Raw genomic sequence first — 24,975 nt, 5'->3', positions numbered from 1 at the left:
CAATCCTGTCCATACTAGATCACGTATGTACATTTTTCCCTGAGATTGCTGGGTAATGATGGGACCAGGAATCCTCCTGATGGATCTTTTTTCTTCGAGTGCAGGATGCTTGAGTTTATTGCAGGGCTCTAGATAATGCCGATAGCTGGAATCAAACCTACTTCATTTCTGTATTTTTTAATTCATTCACGGGATGTGGGCTTTGCTGGCTAGGCCAGCATTCATTGCCCTTCCCTAACTGCCTTTGAGAAGGTGAGGTTGAGCTGCTTTCTTGAACAACTGCGGTCCACGTGGTGTAAGTACATCCACAAAGCTGTTGGGGAGTTTGGTGGAGTTTCCGTGTATCTCCTGCTCTTGTCCTTGTAGATGGTAGTGGTTATGGCATTGGGAGGTGCTGCCTAAGGAACCTTGGTTTCTCCCTGCAGTGCATCTTGTAAATGGTACATACTGCTACCACTGTGCGTCCGCCATGGAGGGAGTGAATGTTTGGTGAAGGTGTGCTGCTCAAACGGGCTGCTTTGTCCTGGATGATTTCTTGTGTTTTTGGAGCTGCACTCATCCAGGCAAATGGAGTTTTCCATCAGGCTCCTGAATTGTGCCATGCTGATAGTCAGTGGGCTTTGGAAGGTAGGAGATGAGTTATTCGCCACAGGATTCCTAGATTCTGATCTGCCCTTGTAGCCACAGTATTTATATGGTTAGCCTACTTCAGTTTCTGGTCAATGGTAATGCCCAGGATGCTGATAGTGGTAGATTCAGCAATGGTAATGCCTTTGAACGCCATGGAGTGATGGTTAGATTTTGAAGACCGTCTTTGCCTGGCATTTATGTGGCACAAATGTTACGTGCCACTTGTCAGCCCAAGACTGGATATTGTCCAGGTCTTGTTGATTTGCAGGTGGACTGCTTTAGTGTCTGAGGAGTCCCGAATGTTGCTGAACATTGTGCAATAATCATCGAATATTTCCGTTTCTGACTTTGATAGATGGAAGGTCATTGATGAAGCAACTGAAGATGGTTGCATCTAGGACATTCCCCTTAAGAAATCCTGCAGTGATGTCCTGAAGCTGTGATGGCTGACCTCCAACAACCACAATCATCTTACTTTGTGCTAGTTATGACTCCAACCAGCGGAGAGTTTTCCTCCTAATTGCCTCTCACTCTGTATAGCTCAGCAGTAGTTAAGGTAGTGGCTTCATTCATTTGGTGACAGGTAGAGCACCAGGAGACAGTTCAAGTGAATTTGGTTTTGATTTGACTGAACATAGCTGAGCATAACGTTTTACTATTTTATTTACTTTGCCATCAAATATATTGTATGTTATCAAAATAGTATTGTACCACATCCAATGTTTTATGTAAAATTGAAGGATTTCTGCTACAACAATTTCTGTTCTTGTTATTTAGTGGAATGCTGGGGGTGTGTCTGATGCTGGTCTCTGTAAAGGTGAAGAGTTCTCTGTCTGTGGAGCACTATGGTATATGGATACTGGTGACAAAGGTATGGAAATGAAACTCTGCATTCTTTTGGTTGGTGTTTAGCACAATGTTGATCAATAGCGAAGCGTGACACTTCATCTTGCAGACTATCCTCTCTGATCTGACACCAAACTTAGTTCACAGCCATTTGTTGTAATGTAGTCCTTGGCCAGTTGCCAAACCATAGTATGATTCAAAGTTACATGGTCGTTCTACTATTTCTAGGGAACCTAAAAGAAATGTCATCACCGCAATCCAGTTCTGACTGTACCGTTTTGTATTCAAACTATTTGAGGGCATGTCTCCTGAGCTTGGTGTTATTTATTGATTATAAAACTGATTAACTTTGGAAAATGTTAATTTCAAACAAAGTTGGCTTATTAAGAAGTCCAGTATTGTCTAATGGGCGAGCATTAACAATACGTTAACAGTAACTGTCGTGTCAAGTCCTGCACTGAGAAAAGGGCAGTTTACTAGAACGTTGAATTGTGCTTCAGTGGCTTTTCTTCTTCAGTGCACCAATTTTCACTCCATATGAGCTTTCATTTATTCGCTCCATCTTTGCACAATACGTCCCTTTGGATGTTTGCGACAGGCAATGTACAGACGACATAGGTTAGCAAGCAGGCTGGTTCAATCAGCACTCTACCACTGCACCATTTAAGGCCCAGGCTAATACTCTGGAAACGTGGGCTCGAATCTCATTATGGCAACTGGTGGAAGTTAAAATAAATTAATAAACCTGGAATATAAAGTTGTCTCCGTAATGGTGACCATGGGGCCATCATCGTAAAAACCCATCTGGTTCACCAATCTCCTTCAGAGAAGGAAATCTGCGATCTTTACCTGGTTTTTAAATTGGTTTTCTATTGGTTTACTGGTGTACTATTTTTAAAATTTGACTTGGATTACTATTTTTAAGTTGATTTGAATTACTATTTTTTTATTTTTTAATCTCTCATAAATAACTACTTTAAGTTGATTTAAATAACTTTTTACATTTTAATTAAATAACTTTTTTAATTTCAATTAAATAACTAATTTGTTGTCCGATCAAGCAAGATAAATACTCAGGGATAAAGCTAATTAAGTAGTATACAGGAGATTGGATCCAACACAAAAACATCTTTCTAAAGTTCAATTTCAAAAGTTTAATTGAAAGGAATAAATCATGGCAGGACAGCTCCAAGGCATGGCCTGCTCTTGCTCCATGTGGCAGGCGGGGGACAGTTCCAGTCCCCAGGGTCAGCATGTATGCAGGAAGTGTCTCCAGTTACAGCTCCTGGAAGCTCGAGTTTCAGAGCTGGAGCGGCGGCTGGAGTCACTGTGGAGCATCCACGAGTCAGAGAGCATCATGGATAGCACGTATAGAGAGGTGGTCACACCACAGGCTCAGACTCCACCGGCAGGAAGGGAGTGGGTGACCACCAGACAGCGCAAGAGAGTGAGGCAGGTAATGCAGTAATCTCCTGTGGCCAGGAGCTGTTTAGCACACTGGGCTAAATCGCTGGCTTTGAAAGCAGACCAAGGCAGGCCAGGAGCACGGTTCGATTCCCGTAACAGCCTCCCCGAACAGGCACCGGAATGTGGCGACTAGGGGCTTTTCACAGTAACTTCATTGAAGCCTACTCGTGACAAAAAATGATTTTCATTTTTCATTTCATTCCCCTGCAGAACAGATATACCGCTTTGGATACTGTTGAGGGGAATGGCCTCTAGGGGGGGGAAACAGCAACAGCCAAACTCGTGGCACCACGGTTGGTTCTGCTGCATAGGGGAGGGGTGATAAGTGTGACAGTGCAATAGTTATAGGGGATTCGATTGCAAGAATAGGCAGACGTTTCTGTGGCCGCAAACGAGACTCCAGGATGGTATGTTACCTCCCTGGTGCTAAGGTCAAGGATGTCTCTGAGCGGGTACAGGACATTTTGGAGGGGGAGGGTGAACAGCCAGTGGTCGTGATACACATCGGTAAAAACGACATAGGTAAAAAAAGGGATGAGGTCCTAAAAGCAGAATACAGGGAGCTAGGAAGGAAGTTAAGGAATCTGACCTCGAAGGTAGTGATCTCAGGATTACTACCAGTGCCACGTGCTAGTCAGAGTAGAAATTACAGGATATATAGGATGGATACATGGCCGAAGGGATGGTGTCGGGGGATGGTTTCAGATTCCTGGGGCATTGGGACAAGTTTTGGAGGAGGTGGGATCTGTACAAACTGGACGGGTTACACCTGGGCAGGACTGGAACTGATGTCCTAGGGGGGCTATTTGCTAGAGCGGTTGGGGAGTGTTTAAACTAATGTGGCAGGGGGATGGGAACCGATGCAGGAAGTCGGAAGGTAGTAAAACAGGGACAGAAACAAAAGGCAGTAAGAGGGAAAGTGTAAGGCAGAGAAGCCATCGTCAAAAATCAAAAAGGGCGACAGTACAAGGTACAGTGACTGAGGGGAGCTCAATGAATAGGCCCAGTAATATTAAAAGGAATAAAATTGGAAGTAAAAACATAAATGGAAAGCGACGCGGCAGGTTGTTACATGAAGATATGGGTTCAGCGACAAGGAAAATTAGGAGAAAAGTTAAGAGGAAAAATAACTTAGAAGAGGTTACTGATCAGGGTGTTAAGATTCAAAACAGAGGTACAAAAGCCAACATAAGTGTACTTTACCCGAATGCTTGTAGTATTCGGAATAAGGTAAATGAGTTGATGGTGCAAATCATCATGAATGACTATGATTTAGTGGCCATTACTGAAACATGGTTAAAGGATGGTCATGACTGGGAGTTAAATATCCGAGGGTATCAAACTATTCGGAAGGACAGAATGGAGGGTAAGGGAGGTGGTGTAGCTCTATTATTTAAGGATGACATCCGGGCAATAGTAAGGGATGACATTGATGCTATGGAGGATAAGGTTGAATCCATTTGGGTGGAAATCAGGAATAGGAAGGTGAAAAAGTCACTGACAGGAGTAGTCTATAGGCCACCAAATAGTAACATTATGGTGGGGCAGGCAGTAAACAAAGAAATAACTGATGCATGTAGAAATGGTACAGCAGTTATCATGGGGGATTTTAATCTACATGTCGATTGGTTTAACCAGAATGTATCCGTGATAGTTTCCGAGAACAGTATGTAATGGTACCTGCGAGGGAACAAGCGGTCCTACATCTGGTCCTGTGTAATGAGACAAGATTGATTAATAATCTCATAGTTAGGGATCCTCTCTGAAGGAGCGATCACAATATGGTGGAATTTAAAATACAGATGGAGGGTGAGAAGGTAAAATCAAACACTATTGTTTTGTGCTTAAACAAAGGAGATTACAATGGGATGAGAGAAGAGCTAGCTGAAGTAGACTGGGAGCAAAGACTTTATGGTGGAACAGTTGAGGAACAGTGGAGAACCTTCCAAGCAATTTTTTTTTTCAGTGCTCAGCAAAGGTTTGTACCAACAAAAAGGAAGGACGGTAGAAAGAGGGAAAATCGACAGTGAATATCTAAGGAAATAAGGGAGAGTATCAAATTGAAGGAAAAAGCATACAAAGTGGCAAAGATTAGTGAGAGACTAGAGGACTGGGAAATCTTTAGGGGGCAACAGAAAGCTGCAAAAAAAGCTATAAAGAGCTATAAAGAAGAGTAAGATAGATTATGAGAGTAAACTTGCTCAGAATATAAAAACAGATAGTAAAAGTTTCTCCAAATATATAAAACAAGAAAGAGTGGCTATGGTAAATATTGGTCCTTTAGAGGATGAGAAGGGAGATTCAATAATGGGAGATGAGGAAATGGCTGAGGAACTGAACAGGTTTTTTGGGTCGGTCTTCACAGTGGAAGACACAAATAACATGCCAGTGACTGATAGAAATGGGGCTATGACAGGTGAGGACCTTGAAATGATTGTTATCACTATGGAGGTAGTGATGGGCAGCTAGACTGGCTCCATGATTCTTCTGAATCGAAAACTGAAAGGAAGGGAACATCTCAAAGTACTGCCTCTATCGTATGCACTGATGCACAGCTAGATGTTAAATTTGGAATTCTTCAGCCAGTTGGCAGTCTCCTCATGAGCCCGTGTAGAGCAGTGAGACTTCCGCTGAAGCACAGATCATAGTACTTGTCGATTACATGCATTATGTTTGTACTTTGCCAGAGTTGCTCGGGAGTGAGTCATGGTGACCCTAATGGTTGTTGCAACAGTGTCCAGCTCCAGTGCAAAGCCCTGTTGGGGCTGGTTTAGCACAGGGGGCTAAACAGCTGGCTCTTAATGCAGAACAATGCCAGCAGTGCGGGTTCAATTCCCTTACCGGCCTCCCCGAATAGGCGCCGGAATGTAGCTTTTCACAGTAACTTAATTGAAGCTTACTTGTGATTATTATTATTATTCAGTTTGACACATTCACTGCCAGGGAGGTCAAAGTGAGCGATGAGGAGTCGTGACAATCCTCTTGGGATCTGGGACATTCACCCATGTGCATCCCCCTATTTGAGCGCCTTTCCACTAAGCCTCACTCCCTTCCCCTTCAGACAACAGCTACTTCACCTGAATGAAGAACTTTAACACTTGAGAGCCAATGGGTACAGTGGACATCTGATGCTCCCTCTCCAGGGACAAATGGGCTAAACTCAATAGATTCATTTGGAGAATCTCTGATGGCAAATAGTAAAAAAAATCAAATCCCTTGTCCCAATCTCTTGGATATTTGTGACAATAGACCCTAATCATGGTTTTGAGAGTTTGATGATGTCTCTCCAAAGCCCCCCGAGTTTGTGGATGGTAATTGTTTGATTTTAACTGTTTGATACCCAAACTGCAAATACTGTCCTGGAAAATCTTAGACATGAAGTTAGAACCCTGGTTAGACTGTACTTCTAAGGGTTGGCCACAGTGTGTGGAAAAACTGCGCCAATTCTTCCACTATGACCTTGCTGCAATGGTTCTCAAAGGTATAGCTTGTGGAAATCAAGTAGTCGCATCCATGATTGTAAGAATGTACTGATGCCCTACCTTTGTTTTAGACAACGGTCCTCCACAATCTACTAATACCCGACTAAATGGTTCTTCAAACACTAGTATGGGTATTAAAGGTGCAGGTTTAATCGCATGCTATGGTTTACCTATCACCTGGCAGGTATGACAGATTGACAGAATGGTCAATATATGTCCATTAAGCATCCATGGATCAAAATGATAACAGCAAAAATAAAATGGGCAAAAAAGGGAACCAACAGGAGGGTCCTTCTAACTATACCTATTGAAACAGATTTTGGCTTTGAACCAATGGTTAAGGATTAACCTCGAGCTGATCTGCTGTATTGCCAAATAGCCTTCCATTTACTTAATTTTCTGTCAGCTATTACTCTCAAGGGACAAGTGCAAAGAAGTTTAGGAGCTTTTTTCAATTAATTGCATATCCTCATCCTCTGTGAAGCACTGCGCTGGTGCTTTAAAAGGAATGTGAGTATTTTTATTTTTGTTTTATTCATTATTCTGAACTGAAAATAATACTCTGAACATTGCTTGCAGTTGTCCCTGAGCGCCACACGTTGCTTCAGTCAGAATGATGATTTCTGGGTTGACTGCAGTGAGCAGAATGAAATTAAAAATATTAGCATTCTTTTGTAATATGTTGGGAAAATGAAAGCGAGTTGTTTAATTGAAAGTGCCACTCGACAAATCAGCCAATTGTAAGATCAATCAAGCCCTATTCGAACGAAAAGTTATTGACCTAAAATATTAACTGTTTTTAAAGATGTTGTCTAACCTGAGTACTCCCAGCACTTTGCGGTTTTATTTCAGATTTCCATTATCCACAATGCTTCACCTTTTAGCTAATTACGGTATAGAAATCAAATGATTATTCAAATGGTCACTCAACAGTGGTAAAAATAATTGCATTTTCATGGTGTATTTATCACAATGCAACTTCCTACGGTGGGGAGATCCGCTGTAAGTCCTCAAATTACAGGAACCAACCTATTCATCACAAAAACAGAAAATATTGGACAACCTCAGCAGGTCTGACAGCATCTGTGGAGAGCGAAGGGAGCTAACGTTTTGAGTCTGGATGACTCTTTGTCAATGCTATTCATCAGTCTGAAGAGTTCAAATGTGCTATGGAGACTATTTCTATTCAACAGCAAATGGGGTTGTTTAGCTTTTTAGAGCAGAGAAGGGCAGATTTGATCAAGGTGTTAAAAATCAGGCGTGGGGTCTATCAGGGGAAACTGTTTCCAGTGGCAGCTAAGGGGGTCGAGAAGGTATAAGTGGAGGAACTGCAGCCCTTGCAATTGTTCAGCAGGTCGGTGCTGAATTTTTATTGATTTCAGATTTCACCATCTGCCATTGTGGGATTCAAACTCCAGCCCCCAGAGCATTATCTTGGGTCTCTGGATTACTAGCCCAGTGACAACTCCCGTACCAGGCGCCCAGAACAGCCGGAATGTGGCGACTAGGGGCTTTTTTAAAAATATTTTTTATTCAAGTTTTGCTAAATTTTTCATAATAAATAGTAATATAATGAAGAAAGAGAATATACAATAGCAATCAACTAGATGTTACCCCACACACCTCAGTCTTCCCACACCCTCCCAACGGGGCACTCAAACCACCCCCCCCACCACCATGGGTCGCTGCTGCTGCTGACCTTTTAATTTTCCCCGAGAAGTCAGCGGACGATATTATTCCCCTGCTCAACAGCAGCAGCTCTGTACATTTGGCAAAGTTATTTACACACATATGTAGGCATCCGTTTGTGGTGTTGTCCCTTGCTTCTCCCGGACGGAGTTCGTTGCCGTTGTCGTCTCGTGCGCACTTCCGCTTCTGCGGCCCTCCCGTCTTCCCCGTTTTCTCTGTTCCTGTGGATGCCAAGTTTGTTAACGTCTCCCTGCCTCCCCCCTCCCCCTCCCTGGCTCTCCTCTATTGTTCCCTGTCTCTTCCCTCTGCCCCCCCCCCCCCACCATGGTTCGCCTTTCCTTCCTCTTAGGTTCAGCTGTCGTCCCCCCCCCCCCTCTTCCGGTCTATCTCTCCCTTTCATGCTTTGGCTACTTTCCCCTGTTTCTTGGCTACCTGGCTACCTGGCTATTCTTCTGCTTGTTTGTTGGCCACAAACAGGTCCCAGAACAATTGCGTGAATGGCTCCCACATTCTGTGGAAGCCGTCGTCCGACCCTCGGATGGCGAATTTGATTTTCTCCATTTGGAGAGATTCTGAGAAGTCGGACAGCCAGTCTGCAGCTTTGGGTGGTGCTGTGACTAGGGGCTTTTCACAGTAACTTAATTTGAAGCCTACTTGTGTGACAATAAGTGATTTTCATTTCATTTCATTTCATTACACTATCACCTCCCATATACGAATGAGACTGGGGACTGCAGGGTGGATGAGACCATAGCACCATGGTATAAAAAGCTATTCAAGAGAAGGAGCTAGCAGAGGTGTAGTGGTAGTAGGGGCAGTATAGCCAGAGGGATAGACACAGCTCTCTGCAGTCAGGAGTGAGTGTTCAGACAGCTGTGTTGCCTGCTCAGTGCCAGGGTTCAGGACATTTGCTCCGGGCTGAAGAGGAACTGACAGTGGGAGGGGTAGAATCCAGTGGCTGTAGTCCACATTAGTACCAACGGCATAGGTAGGACTAGGAAGGAGTCACCAGTTCTCGTTGATTACCCCCCCCCCCCGGCTTCTTTCTCCGCAAGGGGTGAATGTGGTGATATGATTTGCATAGCTGTCTGCCATTGGTGCAGAACACCGGCTTACCATTGGCCCTGGTCGGTCATGTGCCTCTCGACCAATTGGTTGAGACCAGTCATGTGACAGCTCTCCGATTGGTCGAGAGGCTGAGTTAACCATGCCTCCTTACCGAGGTATAAATAGTCGAAGCGCCCGGTGGTCGTCCATCTTATTGTAGACAACCGCAGGGCTAAGTTCTAGCTTATTAAAGCCTAACTTTTGTATAGCAACTCGTCTCTCGTGCAATTGATGGCTCATCAGAGAGCATGAGCAGCTAGAGGCTGAATTAAAGAGCGGAAGCTCAAAGGTAATAACCTAATTATTACCTGATCCCCGAGCAAATTGACAAAGGAGAAATGGGCTTTGATTCCTCGGGCACTGGCATCAGAATTGGGAACTGGACCGTCGATACAGTCTTCACCTCAATTATGCTGGGACCAGTGTTCTGACATGTAGTATAACTAGGGCAATGGTTAGAGCTTTAAGCTAAATGGTGGAGATGAGGGAAGCTGTGATAAACTAAAGAGAGCAGGATCACAATAAAGGAAACGATTATCAGATTGTGACAAGAAGTGAAAGAGCCTACAAATATAAAAGAGGGTGCCAGCCAATAAATCTAGAGACTGTGAAAATAGTAAAACTGAGTTAAAGGTGTTGGGTATCCTGGACAAAAATCCCAACTATTTGCAATTTGTAAAACTCACCGGAGTGATAGCACTGACCCATGGGTATCTTTTATGTCAAAACGAACTAATTTAAACACAGAATTAGCCACATTAGCAAAAAGGAACTAGCATTACAGTTAACAGTTGCAATAAAAGAAAACCTTAACTTACTTCCTGAACTTAACACTATATATTCCAATTCAGCAAACCAATACATTTTAAATACTACGCATGAATAAAGTTAACAACAAGGTTTCTACTTGTTTTTCTGTATACAAATTCTTTGGAGAGAAAGCCTTTCAGGACCAAACTCAAGCACCTCTGTTCAGATGAGAGTTTTAGGACCAACTGACTTTCGGACAGACCTGACTTCTCCCAATAACTTATACACAAAGCATAAGGTATTCTTTTGCCTCTTCTTACAAGATGTCAAGGACATGTTTATCCAGTACCAAGCACAATACTCCTCATAATGTATCTACACCCCGGGGGTCCTTCAAACAAACAATATTCCATGAGCTAGCTATCTGTAAGCAAGCAAATGGTTCGTGAGACTATTAGCAGAACACTTCACCTGCAAATCAATGATTACCTCACTTTTATGACACCTAATTACAGCTCTAGCAGTCATTACTTCAAAAAATATAAATTATGACAATTTCTCACGTTCATCACAAAGGCACTCTATCTGAATGCACATAACATACAAAGAAAAGTACAGGAACAGGCCCTTCGGCCCTTAAAGCCTGTGCCAACTATACTACCTATCTAACTTAAAACATTCTATGCTTCTGGGGTCCGTATCCCGCTATTCCCATCCTATTCATGTATTTGCCAAGATGCTCCATAAACGACACTATTGTACCTGCTTCCACCACCTCCTTCGGCAGCGAGTTCCAGGCACCAGTACACTGTGTAAAAAGACTTCCCTCGCACATCTCCTCTAAACTTTGTTCCTCGCACCTTAAATTTCCGTCCCCTAGAAATTGACTCTTCCACCCTGGGAAAAAGTTTCTTACTATCCACCCTGTCCATGCCCCTCAATGTAGTAGACTTCTATCAGGTCGCCCCTCAACCGCCATCGTTCCAGTGAGAACAAGCCGCGTTTATTCAATCCCTCCTCATAGGTAATGCCCCTCCATAGCAGGCAGCATCCTGCTAAACCTCCTTCTGTACCCTCTCCAAAGCCTCCACATCCTTCTGGTAGTGTGGTAATCAGAGTTGTGCGGCCTTAACCAGGTTCTATACAACTGTAACATGACTTGCCAGTTTTTATACTCGATGCCCATCCAATGAAGGCAAGCATTCCGTATGCTTTCTTGACTACCTTGTCCACTTGTGTTGCCACCTTCAAAGATCTGTGGGCCTGCATGCCCAGATCGCTCTGACTTTCTATATTCCTCAGAGTTTTACCATTTACAGAATATTTCCCCTCTGTTAGACCTACCAAAATTTGTACGGATAAAACTCCATTTGACATTTCTCTGCCCAAGTCTCCAACCTATATATGTCCTGCTGTATCTCCTGACAATCCTCAACACTATCTGCCACTCCACCAACCTTGTTGTGATCCGCGTACTTGCTAATCAGACCGGCTACATTTTCCTCGTTTATGTATACCACAAACAACAGAGGCCCAAGCATCAATCACTGTGGAACACCACTAGTCACAACCTTCCATTCAGAAAAACACCCTTCTACTGCTACCCTCTGTCTTCTATGACTGAGCCAGTTCTGTATCCATCTTGCTAACTCTCCTCTGATCCCATGTGACTTCACCTTCTGTACCAGTCTGCCATGAGGGACCTTGTCAAAAGCCTTACTGAAGTCTGTGTAGACAACATCCACTGCCCTACCTTCATCAATTATGTTCGTCACTTCCTCTCCAAACTTGATCAAGTGCTCCAGCAGTGATGTCCTGGGGCTGAAATGATTGGCCTCCAACAAACGAACATGTTGTTTTGTGCAAGAAATGACTACAACTAATAGAAAGTTCTCTCCCTGATTCCCATTGACGTTTTGGCTTCTGAGCAGTCACTCTCAGCTCTTCCCTTGAGTTTGGCTCTTTTGTTCATGTTTGGACCAAGGCCGTAACGAGGCCTTTTTTTTTGAACAAGACTATAACATTTGTAATTCTCCAGTCCTCTAGCACCATCCTCAAGTCCAAAGCAGACTGGAAAATTATGACCAATGCCTATGCAATTTCTACTCTCCCATCCCATAAGATCTTAGTGCCTTATCAATTGTACAGCCTAACCAACATCACTTTCTTATCCGTTTTAAACCCTTCAAATGTCTGAATTGCTTCCTCTTCCACCATGATCTGCACAGCATCTTCCATGGTAAAGACAGGTGCAAATCTCAGCCATACACCCTGCCTCCATGCATAAACACCATTTTTGTCCCTAATGAGCCCCACTCCTCCTCTTACTATTTACATGCCTACAGAAGTCTTTTGGGTTCCCTTTTATGTGTTGCTCGTTATGCTCTCTCCTTAATTGGCTCTGTTTATGGCGGTTAATAGGGTCGCCGTCCTTAATTCTAATTATGTTTGCTCAAGAGTCGCCACGTATCTTTTCGATACCGCCACAAGGTTCAAAACCGAATACTGATCAAAGACTCGATACACCAGTTAGTAAGTTCAAAATCAATACTCATTTATTTACACACAGTCAATTATACTCATGCACAAATTCTACTAACTAAACTATCACTACTACTAAAGCCTATACTTATCTTCGGGTGTCCACTCAGTCAGAGGAACAATGGCCGTTGTCCGGTTCTGAGGCTGCTAGGGTCAAGCTGGTATAGCTAGGAGCGTCTATCTCGTAGTGTGCGTTGACTTTGGTCTTTCTTGTTCTGGTGCAGCTGCTAGGCACGCCTCTCGTCACTGAGAGCCAAGGCCAAGAAGAACGATTCTCTCTTGGGGGCTTCCTCTTATACCCCAAAGGGGCTTTGCGTGCTTTTGGGCGGTCCTTGAACTTGGTCCCAATTAATTGGACCATATCCCGATCATTGGTATCGATTTCCTCTAATAAAGGGGTGGCTGCCCTGATTGCTGGGCGGGCCCTAGGTGGCCGTTGGCCTGCTTTGTTTTAGTCTCCTCTAGCGCGGGGTGTCTGGTTTGGTATTGTTTGTCCCTGGAGATGGCTCATTAGTATGCTAATGGATTTGCAGTATCGGTCTTGTCTGAGAGCTGCAAACTCCAATCAACAGACAAACCTTGCACTGCTTGCTGTCTCAGCATTGTCCATTTTTCCCTTCATTCTCTGCAAATGTCCATTTTGTAATCAGGACGTGGCCACCCCAGGTGGCTACATATGTTAGCTGTCCACCTCCTTTCATAATCTCTCTTTGCTTCTTAAATTCTCCTCTGAACCTTCTTGGTTCCTTTTTCATCGCAATAAGGAGATAAATTGACGGCACAAATAGAATAATCAGATATGACACAATTGCCATGACAGAGACGTGCCTGCAGGGTGACCATGGCTGGGAACAGAAAGTTCAAAGGTATTTGACATTTAGGAAGGATCGGCAAAAGGGGGTGGTGACGCACTGTTAATAAAGGAGGCAATCAATACATTAGTGGGAGAGGATCAGAAGATCGAGATTAGCTTGGGTGGAGCTAAGAAACAGCAACGGGCAGTAAACTTTGGTGGGAGTTGTTTAGAGGCCACAAAATAGCAGTGGTAATGTAATGTAGGGCAAAGTATAAATCAGGAAATTAGAGGTACATGTAACATGGGTAATGCTGTAATCATGGGGGATGTCAATCTACATTTAGATTGGGTAAGCCTAATTAGTATTAATACTGAGGAAGACAAATTCCTGGAATGTATACGCAATGGTTTTCTCAAACTGGGGCACCATTTTTCAGTCGAGTATTGTGTAATGAGAAAGGACTAATTAATAATCTCGTTATAAAGGACCCTTTAGGGAAGTGGCTATACTATGCTGAAATTGTTTTTGAAGTCATGTTGTTCAATCCAAAACAAGGGTCTTTAAATCTATGAGAGGCATATTGCCTGAGGTAGATTGGGGGAATATATTAAAATGTATGACAACAGACAGGTGATGGTGAGCATTAAAATAACTAACACATGGTGTACAGCAAATTTACATTCCTTTTAAGGTACAAAATGCCACAGGAAAAGTGATTCAATTATGGCTAACAAGAAAAGTTAAGGATACTATTAGATCAAAGCAAGAGGCTTATAAAGCTGCCCAAAGAAAGCAGTAAGCCCGAGGATCGGGCAAATTTTGCAATTCAGCAAAAGAGAACCATGAAATTGTTAAAAGAGAAAATAGAATATGAAATTAAACTATGAGAAACATACAAAAAGACTGCAACAGCTCCCATAGTTATGTAAATGAAGAAACGATTAGTAAAACCAAATGTGGGCCCATTACAGGCAGAAATGGAGAATTACTAATGGGTTATAAGGAAATGGCAGGAAAACTAAAACACTTTGTGTCTGTCTTCACGGAGGAAGATAGAAAAAAAACTTACACGGGATTAGTGAGGTTGAGGACCTGAAAGAAATTAGTATGAATAAAAAAAAGTAGTGCTGGAGAAAATAACGGGACTTGAAAGTTGAAAAATCTCCTGAACCTGATGGCCTGCATGCCAGAATGTTGACAGAGGTGGCTGTAGAGATATGGTGGTGATCATTTTTCAAAATTCTATAGATTTTGGAACAGTATCTGCAGATTGGAAGGTAGAAAATGTCACCCCACTATTTAAGAAAGGAGGGAGAGAAAAAACAGAATTATAGACATGTCGGCCTGACTATAGTCACAGGGAAATGGATGTGATAACAGGGGACTTAGAAAATAATGGTAAGGTTGGACAGAGTCAACATGGATTTATGAGGGGGGAAATCACACTTGAGAAAACTTTCAGAGCTTTTCGAAGATGTATCTAGTAGATAGATGATAATAATAATCACTTATTGTCACGAGTAGGCTTCAATGAAGTTACTGTGAAAAGCCCCTCGTCGCCACATTCCGGCGCCTGTTCGGGGAGGCCGGTACGGGAATTGAACCCGCGTTGCTGCCTTGTTCTGCATTACAAGCCAGCTGTTTAGCCTATTGTGCTAAACCAGCACCTGAGATGAGGGAGAACCAGCAGATGTGTATTTGGATTTTCAGGTGGCTTTTCAGAACGCCTACACAATAGGTTAGTGAGTAAAATTGGGGCACATGGGATTGGGGTGATATATAGGCATGGCTTGAGAATTAGTTAATAGATAGAAAACATATGAACTGAGGCAATGATATTGTTACTGGATTAGTAATCCTACCCAGAGCAAGATCTGCCACGGCAAATGATGAAATTTGAATTCAATAAAAATCTGGAATTAAAAGTCTGATGGTGACCACGAAACCATTGCCGATTGTCGCTAAAACCCGTCCTTTAAGGAAGGAAATCTGCCATCCTTACATGGTCTGACCTAGATGTCATTCCAGATTCACAGCAATGTGGCTAACTCTCAAATGCCCTCTGAAATGGAGGGCAGTTAGGTTTGGGCAATAAATACTGACCCAGTCAGCAACACTCACATCCTGGAAAAAAAAATGTTTTAATTCTCAGATTGGCAAGTTGTGATAAGTGGGGTGCCACACAGATCAGTACTTGGGCTCCAGCTATATCAATGATTTGTATGTGGGGGCCAAATGTAGTATTTCCAATTTTGCTGATGACACTGAACTTTGTGAGATGTGGTGGGGATGCAAAAACAGGCTACAGGAGGAGTTAGACAGGCTACGCAGGTGGCCAAGAACATAGTAGCTGGAATACAATATCGTAGGAAAAACAAAAATGGAGTATTTCCCAAATGGGCAGAGATTGGGAATGGGAAATGTTGATGACAAAAGGGACCTGGGTATTCTTAATCATAAGTCACTGAAAGCTGACATGCCAGTGCAACAAGCAATTAGGAACCCAAAAGGCTATGGAGAAAGAGCGGTAGGGCATTGGGTGGGACTAACTGGATGTGTTTTTCTAGCTGGATGAAATACAGGCATGATAGACCAAATGACCTTTTATTCTAGAAAGAGCGAAAAGAGTTGGGTTATTTTTGTGTTCTTTCTCGGGACATGGGTGTTGTGGACGATGCCAGTATTTATTGCCCAATCCCTAGTTGCTCAGAGAGGATGGTAATGGACATTTTTCTTCCATCGCTGCAGTCCTGGTATTGTTCCCACAATGATGCCAGGTAGGTACAAGAGGACACTGTAATAAGCTTTATAAGGTTTTTTTCTCCTCTTTTTGCTTATTTTCTGTGGGTGGGAACATGCAGTGTGCAAAGTGGCTGCCATGTTTCCCTGCTGGAAGTGCCTGCAATTACAAGTTAGCCAGAATAAAGCATGTTGAGACTTCCTGAGGGCATGGTATGCTGCTGTAAAAATTTAAATTCATTATTTTAAATAAACCATAATTTTTAATCGCCAAAATAATCATCCAATATTCTTGTCAAAACTATATTAGCTACATTTGGTATTTTACGATTTTTAAACGGTCTGGCGAAGGAGTTTACATAATAAATTGAATCACAGACGGGTCACAGCACATAATGAGGCTGTACGACACATTGGTTTGGGATTCTCCGGTCCGAGTTCGCTCCGCTTCCACTGCCAGCGAGATCGGAGAATTTGATGCTCAGTCAAAACTCCATTCAATGCAGCGAGAAAGGGAGAATCCCCACAGCGGGAAGGGACGGAGAATCCCGCCGGCGGGAAGGTCAGGAGAATCCCGCCGGCGGGAAGGTCAGGAGAATCCCGCCGGCGTGAAGGGATGGAGAATCCCCCCGGCGTGAAGGGACGGAGAATCCCCCCGGCGTGAAGGGGCGGAGAATCCCCCCGGCGTGAAGGGACGGAGAATCCCCCCGGCGTGAAGGGACGGAGAATCCCCCCGGCGTGAAGGGACGGAGAATCCCCCCGGCGTGAAGGGACGGAGAATCCCCCCGTCGTGAAGGGACGGAGAATCCCCCCGGCGTGAAGGGACGGAGAATCCCCCCGGCGCGAAGGGACGGAGAATCCCCCCGGAGCGAAGGGACGGAGAATCCCCCCCGGCAGGAAGGGACAGAGAATCCCGCATGCGTGATGGGACGGAGAATCCCGCCGGCGGGAAGGACAGGAGGATCCCGTCGGCCTGAGGGAACGGAGAATCCCACCGGCGGGAAGGGACAGAGAATCCCATCGGCGGGAAGGGACGGAGAATCCCCCCGGCGTGAAGGAGCAGAGAAACCCCCCCTGGCGGGAATGGACAGAGAATCCCACCGCCGGGAAGGGACAGAGAATCCCCCCCCGGCGGGAAGGGACAGAGAATCCCGTCGGCGTGATGGGACGGAGAATCCCGATGGCGGGAAGGGACGGAGAATCCCACCGGCGTGAAGGACAGGAAAATCCCGTCGGCCTGAGGGAACGGAGAATCCCACCGGCGGGAAGGGACAGAGAATCCCACCGGCGGGAAGGGACGGAGAATCCCGCCGGCCTGAAGGGACGGAGAATCCCCCCAGCGTGAAGGGACGGAGAATCCCGCCGGCGTGTAGGACAGGAGAATCCCGCCGGAGTGAAGGGATGGAGAATCCCGCCGGCCTGAAGGGACGGAGAATCCCGCCGGCCTGAAGGGACGGAGAATCCCGCCGGCGTGAAGGGACGGAGAATCCCCCCGGTCTGAAGGAGCAGAGAATCCCCCCGGCGTGAAGGGACGGAGAATCCCCCCGCCGTGAAGGGACGGAGAATCCCACCGGCGTGAAGGACAGGAGAATCCCGCCGGCGTGAAGGGACGGACAATCCCGCCGGCGTGAAGGGACGGAGAATCCCGCCGGTGTGAAGGGACGGAGAATCCCCCCGGCGTGAAGGGACGGAGAATCTCCCCGGCGTGAAGGGACGGAGAATCCCCCCGGCGTGAAGGGACGGAGAATCCCACCGGCGTGAAGGGACGGAGAATCCCGCCGGCCTGAGGGAACGGAGAATCCCGCCAGCGTGAAGGGACGGAGAATCCCACCAGCGTGAAGGACAGGAAAATCCCACCGGCCTGAAGGGACGGAGAATCCTGCCGGCGTGAAGGGACGGAGAATCCCGCCGGCCTGAGGGAACGGAGAATCCCGCCAGCGTGAAGGGACGGAGAATCCCACCAGCGTGAAGGACAGGAAAATCCCACCGGCCTGAAGGGACGGAGAATCCTGCCGGCGTGAAGGGACGCAGAGAGTCCCGCCGGCTGTGTCCATGTCCGCTCTCTGCAAGAACAATCCAGCTCGTCCAACTCTTTACCTTTTCCACTCGCTCTGTATTTCCTTCTCTTCAGTCACAATTGAATCTGCCTCCACCACATTTCCTCGAGCAGTGCATTCAACACCCTGACCACTCACTGTATATATAAAAAAAAATGCTTTCCTCATATCACTCTTTTGCCATTCGCCTTGAATTGGTGTCCTCTGGTTCCTGACCATTCCCCGTCCATTGGAACAGATTTCCCCTATCTGCCCTGTCCAAACCCCTCATGATAGGGGCAGCAGGGTAGCATGGTGGTTAGCATAAATGCTTCACAGCTCCAGGGTCCCAGGTTCGATTCCCGGCTGGGCCACTGTCTGTGTGGAGTCTGCACGTCCTCCCCCTGTGTGCGTGGGTTTCCTCCGGGTGCTCCGGTTTCCTCCCACAGTCCAAAGATGTGCGGGTTAGGTGGATTGGCCATGCTAAATTGCCCGTAGTGTCCTAATAAAAGTAAGGTTAAGGGGGGGTTGTTGGTTACGGGTATAGGGTGGATACGTGGGTTTGAGTAGGGTGATCATGGCTCGGCACAACATTGAGGGCCGAAGGGCCTGTTCTGTACTGTTCTATGTTCTATGTTCTATTTTGAACCCTTCTATCAAATCTCCTCTCAAAAATATCCTCTCAACCTTCTCTGAGTCTATCCGGTTTCTCCAGCCTACCCATGTTATTGAAGACCCGCCTCCCTAAAACTATTCTCGTGACTATTTTCTGCACCTTCTTTAAAGCCTTCACACTCTGTCTCAAATATGCTGCCAGAATTACACACTACTCCAGTCGGGGCTGAACCAATATCTTGTAAAGGTTTGCTTGAAATTCCTTGGTTTTGTACTCTATAGCTCTATTTATACAACCTACGATCCCATATGCCTTAATAACTGTTTTCTCAACCTGCCCTGTTATCCTCAACAATTTGTGCATGTTCCTCTGCTCCTGTAACCCCTTCAGAATTGTCCCCTTTATATTGCTTCCTTTTGTTCTTTCTGAAAAAGTGTCACTTTGCATTTCTCTGCATTAAATTTCATCTGCCACATCTACCCATTCTGTAAGTCTGTGTATGTTCCCTATCACTGTCCTCCCCACAGTTCACAATGCTTCCAAGTTTTGTATCATCTGCAAATTTTGAAATGGTACACCCAAATCTAGGTAAATAATGGGGATCAAGAATAAGTAGGTTTGACCGTTGAGGAATCTCACGTGAACCTTCCTCCAGTCTGAAAAACAACCATTGATCGCTCTTTTCTGGCATTCAGCCAAATTGTGCTCACCTCTTGATAGGAATGTTTGAAAATCTTTATTTTTATAGTTATGCATATTTTTTATTAATGCCTCATTAATGCCTCCGAAACTACTTTTCTCCCATTAGCTTTGAGGGAGAGTAATGGGCAATGTTATCATCATCCTAAGTAAAATTTGAACTGCTGAGGAAGGAAACGGTGATATACAACTAACCTAAAGCTGGAGTGCTTCCAATAAGAAACCAGTGACATACATCTCTCTCCAAAAATAAGTTGCTTTTAATTAAAAGAAACCTTTAAGAGCACTCGGAGATGCATTTGATAACCGGGTCGCCCAATGTATCAACATCGTGTTTGACAAATTCAGAAGTTCTTGTGAGAAATGATTGTACCATTACAAAGAGTTTGGATTTTCAGAAGACACTTGAGAAGAGTCTCACAGGAGGCTTGCTAGAAAAATTCAGCACCTGGTACAAGAAAAATGGATAAAAAGATGGCTAGCAGGGGGGGAAAGAAAGGTGTGGAATGGCTAACTGTTACTCAGATTGGAAAGCGATTGGGATTGATGAGCAATATTCTTTGCAACTTAACCTGGAGATCCAGGTTAATGCATTTTGGGGGGAATAACAAAATTGGTACAGAAATAATGGGAAAATATCGCAGGGTATGGAGAACAAAGATACCTGAGGATGCAAATTTGTAGTTGTCACAGTCGTTTGGAAACAGCATTATAGAAAACAGATTTAAGAGAAGTTTTTAAAGTAGGGAAGGGTTTCCATAGCATTGCTGAACAAAGTATATGGTTGGGGACTGAATGATTAGTCAAAATGTAAAATTATCACTAAGAAAATGTCCGCTCAATTTAGAAGAGTATGTGTTGGATTCTGTGTATCGTGATGCCAGAAACGAGATTCGCGATCAGGCAAAGAATTGTGCAAAATGGAAACAATACGTTTTGCGCCTGGCACCGATTCCAGCGCAATGTTCTGATCGCTCGCTGACGACGATATTGAAGTTTGCGCCTCATAACGGCGGATTCATGCAAAACCTCAATTTACAAGGATTTTAATATAAGTTGCGGCTTGAACGCTAATGCTCCACCCCCGACCCTCTTAGGTGCAAGTCTCGCAGGCGCGAATTAATGCAAGTATTTACAAGCAGGGTCCGGGCTGCGGAGGAGCAGGAAGCTAAAACAACTCTGAAAAAGGCATCAAATATTGTTGGGCTTGCTGGGGGGTGGCTGCCCAGGCCAGGGCAGTAGCGGGAAACGACATGGTGCCAAGCTCGTGGACTCGGTTTGTGTCCCTCGGGATCTGTGTGGCCTAGCTCAGACTGCCATTGCTGCAGTATGTGATTTAAACACACCCCTCTGGTGATACTTGCAGGCTCCTGGCTGCTCACACTGTGTCCTGTGAATATTCAAGGGAGCCTCTGGTCATCTGGGAGCTCACCCAGGCTGCCCCTCTGGGCAATCTCATACCCCAGTTGTATTATCAGGGGGATGGACGTAGTCAAGTTCAGTCAGTGGCCGACCAGATGTTGGCCCTCCTCAAAAGCACTGCCCCACTGAAAAGGAAGCAGGTGGTCAGCAGAACTTACCACCACCAAAGGATACCTGCACTGCAGCCTTTGAACCTCCCTGGTTCTCTGCCCCCCTCAGGGCAGAGGCCTCACCAGTGACCCCCCCCCCCCCCCCCCCCCCCCCCCTCAGGATTACCAGCTGTTGCCTCCTGGTGAGGCTGGCAGCGTTGGCTGTTTCTGCCACCACCTTCAAGAGGGTGGGCTTGAGTCTCCGTCCCATCCTGGGGAAGATCATGACTTATCTCATCATCCACATCTTGTAGGGGTTGGGTTTTACAGGGTGCTGTATTTCCTCCCTTTCTCCACCCACCCTCCAGACAGAAAGGTTGATAGGGAGCCTGCCCACCAAAGATTTTACCCTGGAAGCTGGGTTAATTGCCTTGGACGACAGGAAATCTAGTCTTGGAGAGCTGTTGGCCAATTGGATAGCCAGCAGCTCTGTAATACCAGCAGCACCAGGTTAAGTGCGGGACTATAGACAGTCCCCAAACAAGAGGAGATTATAGATCCCAGACTTCAGGCTATGAGGAGCCTGGCAAGGAGACCCCAGTAAGGAGGGTCGCGGCCCAGTTTGAGATGCATGGGGGAATGAGGAGAGGCATTAAAGTTATATTTCTTTTTTACAATAATACTCTTTGTTGTCACAGGTAGGCTTACATTAACACTGCAAGGAAGTTGCCAAATTCAGGCTCCTGTTCGGGTACACAGAGGGAGAATTCAGAATGTCCAAATGACCTAACAGCACGCCTTTTGGGACTTGTGGGAGGAAACCGGAGCACCCGGAGGAAACCCGTGCAGACATGGGGAGAACGTGCAGACTCCACGCAGACAGTGACCCAAGCCGGAATCAAACCTGGGATACTGGTGCAGTGAAGCAACATTGCTAACCATTGTACTACCGTGCCGCCCACGTTGGTGGGGGTGGGTGGGGGGAAAGTAGAGGTACTTTGGATAAGGGACTCCCAAAGGAGGTCCCTCTCTTCTCCACCTCCCCCAACACCCATTCTTGCCTAATCAGCCACCACAATAAAAGCTGCCAGACTGCCCAGCTGGTGTGTGGGTCTTTCCCACCTTTGGTAAAATAGTGGCAGAAGTGGAATGAGACACTTAAGTTTCCATTAACCTGCTAATTAAAGGCTTCAGTAGACCCAAGTTTAGGGGAGGACTGCCCAACACCTCGAGCCGCCCCCCAACCCAACCCGCTGTGATATGGGGGGCATTTAGGAAGACAGTGGGATGGCCATGCTCTGCATTTTACCCTTCAGAGACGCTGCCGACAAAGGTGCTGTTAAACCCAGCCCTGTTTGTTAATAAGATGTCCTCTCATTCACCTAGGCTCCAAAGTGTTAAGGTCAATTTGCTCAGTCGCTCACAACAGGTTCCTTTTTGGCAAATGACTGCATTGTAAGTTGTTTTCTTTTAATGATGTCTTTTATATGAATAACTCAGTTTAAAAAAAAATAACAGTAATTTTCAGGCTTGACACGTTGACTTTTAATTATAAAACCATCTGTTCACATTTGTCTATTTTAAGCCTTCCTCGACATGATAAAATCCATGCTCCTCAATGGAATGCTTTAGGCTCGCTACCCAATATTCTCCACCAACCTTTACCATATCATTTTCTTTCCATTGCGTCATTAAAGGGAAATAAACATACACAATATGTGCTTCTGCAGAATGTAGTCTCAGTTTGTATTGGAGTATGTCAAAGTCTGACAGTACATACTTAGCCATTTGGGCTCAGAACTGTTTATTTTTAAATACTTGTTTCCCAGAGGATGTATGAAGTGAACAAGATCTTTAGAACTAAAACTCCTCGCACAAGTTCCTATTGATGCATTTTTACTTGCCACTCTCTTACCAGTCCAGCCTCCCCGGACAGGCGCCGGAATGTGGCGACTAGGGGCTTTTCACAGTGACTTCATTGAAGCCTACTCGTGACAATAAAGCGATTTTCATTATAGGAGCTTAAAATGTCTGAATACATTTTGGTCTCTTTTTTTTTTACAGATAGAAAATCGGACTCCCATTTCCTGACTAATTTATTGTGATTCTGCAGTCACGGTAAATTGTTCTAGAATTTGGTGTGAGTTGATCTGTACTGTATCACGTGTGCCTTCATAATCTAATGACCATTAGTACTGTTCAAACCCGGGAAAGCTGTGAGTTCGAGTTCCGTGACACAATTGAATAAGTCTGTTGTGGGTCAAGGATCCTGACAGATTAATGGTGCACTTCATGGAAAGAATGTGGCCTTAAGGCCGATTACTGCATCTGGACTGCAATGAGTGCTTTTAAAAAGAAGTGCCAATGGAAATTGGCCTGAGAGGTCCCTGTGAAGATATTGATGGGTAGGGGGCAGTGATGCAGTGAGCTGGAATTCCAGCTCTTGCTAACTTTGCTATGATTCCCGCCAGAGTGTTTGCCTGCTTCAGTATCAGGTTTAACTGTAATGTCTACTTATTCAAAGAGCCTGTTGGTGTGGCCGAGCACCCTTAAGGCCCTGCTTAATGTTTGAGACTTTGTAGAGTTATGGGTTCGAATCCCACTGCTGCCAACATTTCGGAAGATATCTGGGGGCCAAGGGGCCTCCTGCTGCTCTGAATTGGTATGGATGATATTCACACTTTGAAAATGGGGTGCAATCTGGAGTCCATTAGGGATGTGAGGTTGGAAAGTGTGCCCTCCAAACGTTGTCTATTATCTCCCTATACAAACGGGCTGATCTCTTTTTGGGGTGTAACGCCACTTCCCTCATCCCGATGCTTCCAGTGGGATCTCTGGCCACTCAATGGAGGCTGATGGAGTTCAATTCACTGGGCTTAAATACAATAACTGACAATTATGTTGCACCTTTAATGTAGTATTGAACAATGTCTAAAGGGAGGGAGAAGGGAGATGCTGAGGTTTAAGGAGCAAATTCCAGCGTTTATGAAGGTGAAAGCATGATCGCTATTGGTGGATTGATTCAAATTGTGGAAGTTCAAGAGACCAAAACGGGCAGAGGGTTGGAGAAGGTTAGAGTTGGGAAAGAGCATGACCATGGACATAGTTACCAAACGAAAATAATTTTCGGATCAAAACATACGCTGGGTGTACTCAGCATATCAGTGGTTCCTGACAGTCTCATGAGCTACAGCATGTCAATGAATCATAGAGAACCAAGTATAGATCTATGGTGATCCACCATATGTTCAAAGTGCAGCTGTTGACCTGTATCCAAATAAAAAACAGCAACTTCTTGCAAGGCAGGTATAAACAACAAGCAAAAGAAATTTGATGACAATATCATGCAGAATGTAAGAAGCGATCTTTGTTCACCTGTACTGTACATCAAATTGTACCCTTCAAGTTCTGTTGGTCTGTGGTTGGTGAAATGAAAGGGAATTGGAGTAGTTGAGTTAGAAAACATTTAAGCGCTCAAGAAGCGCTTGCATAAGTGCAAAAGAAGTGTTGCCAAATCTCATTCAAGATATTCTGTGTTTTCTCCTCAAAGTAGAAAACAACAATCGATTGCTAGGAATTAGTAGGTCACCTGGAAACTGGAATGTATTTGTGATGAGGCAGTTAAAGGGATTTATGCTACAGATCATCCGTGGCCTAAATTAACGGTGGAACAGGTTTGAGAAGCTGAATGGCTGCTTCCCATTTCTACATTCAGCATGATGAACTGTGCAGGGTGCAATAGCAGATAAAAGGGTAGCACAGTGGTTAGCACTGTTGCCTTACAGTGCTTGGGACCAGCGTTCAGTTCTGACCGTTCAGTCACACAGTGACTGTGTGGAGTTTGCACTTTCTCCCCATGTCTGTGTGGGTTTCCTCTGGGTGTTCCTTTTTTTATCCCACAGTCTAAAGATATGCGGATTAGGTAGAATGGCCGTGCTAAATTGCCCCTTAGTGTCTAAAGCTATGCAGGCTAGGTGTGGTTGCGGGGGAGTAGGCTTCGGTAGAATGCTCTTTCAGAGGGTGGGTACAGACACGATGGGCCGAATGGCCGCCTTCACTGTCGGA

General features: G+C 45.1%; 1 protein-coding gene across 1 annotated transcript in view; it reads left to right on the top strand.

Annotated features, from left to right (window-relative positions):
* The first annotated feature begins 1,392 nt into the window (after positions 1 to 1,392).
* Positions 1,393 to 24,975, top strand: part of LOC119972376 (transmembrane protein 241-like) — an 81,989-nt gene continuing 58,406 nt past the window's right edge. The window contains exon 1 of the mRNA XM_038808963.1: positions 1,393 to 1,501. Coding sequence (XP_038664891.1) covers positions 1,412 to 1,501 — 90 coding nt within the window. The 5' untranslated portion in view covers positions 1,393 to 1,411. The remainder of the gene's footprint in view (positions 1,502 to 24,975) is intronic.

Source organism: Scyliorhinus canicula, chromosome 10, assembly GCF_902713615.1.
Source record: "Scyliorhinus canicula chromosome 10, sScyCan1.1, whole genome shotgun sequence".
Classification (NCBI taxonomy): Eukaryota; Metazoa; Chordata; class Chondrichthyes; order Carcharhiniformes; family Scyliorhinidae; genus Scyliorhinus; species Scyliorhinus canicula.
This window is presented reverse-complemented; position numbering and strand designations above follow the sequence as displayed.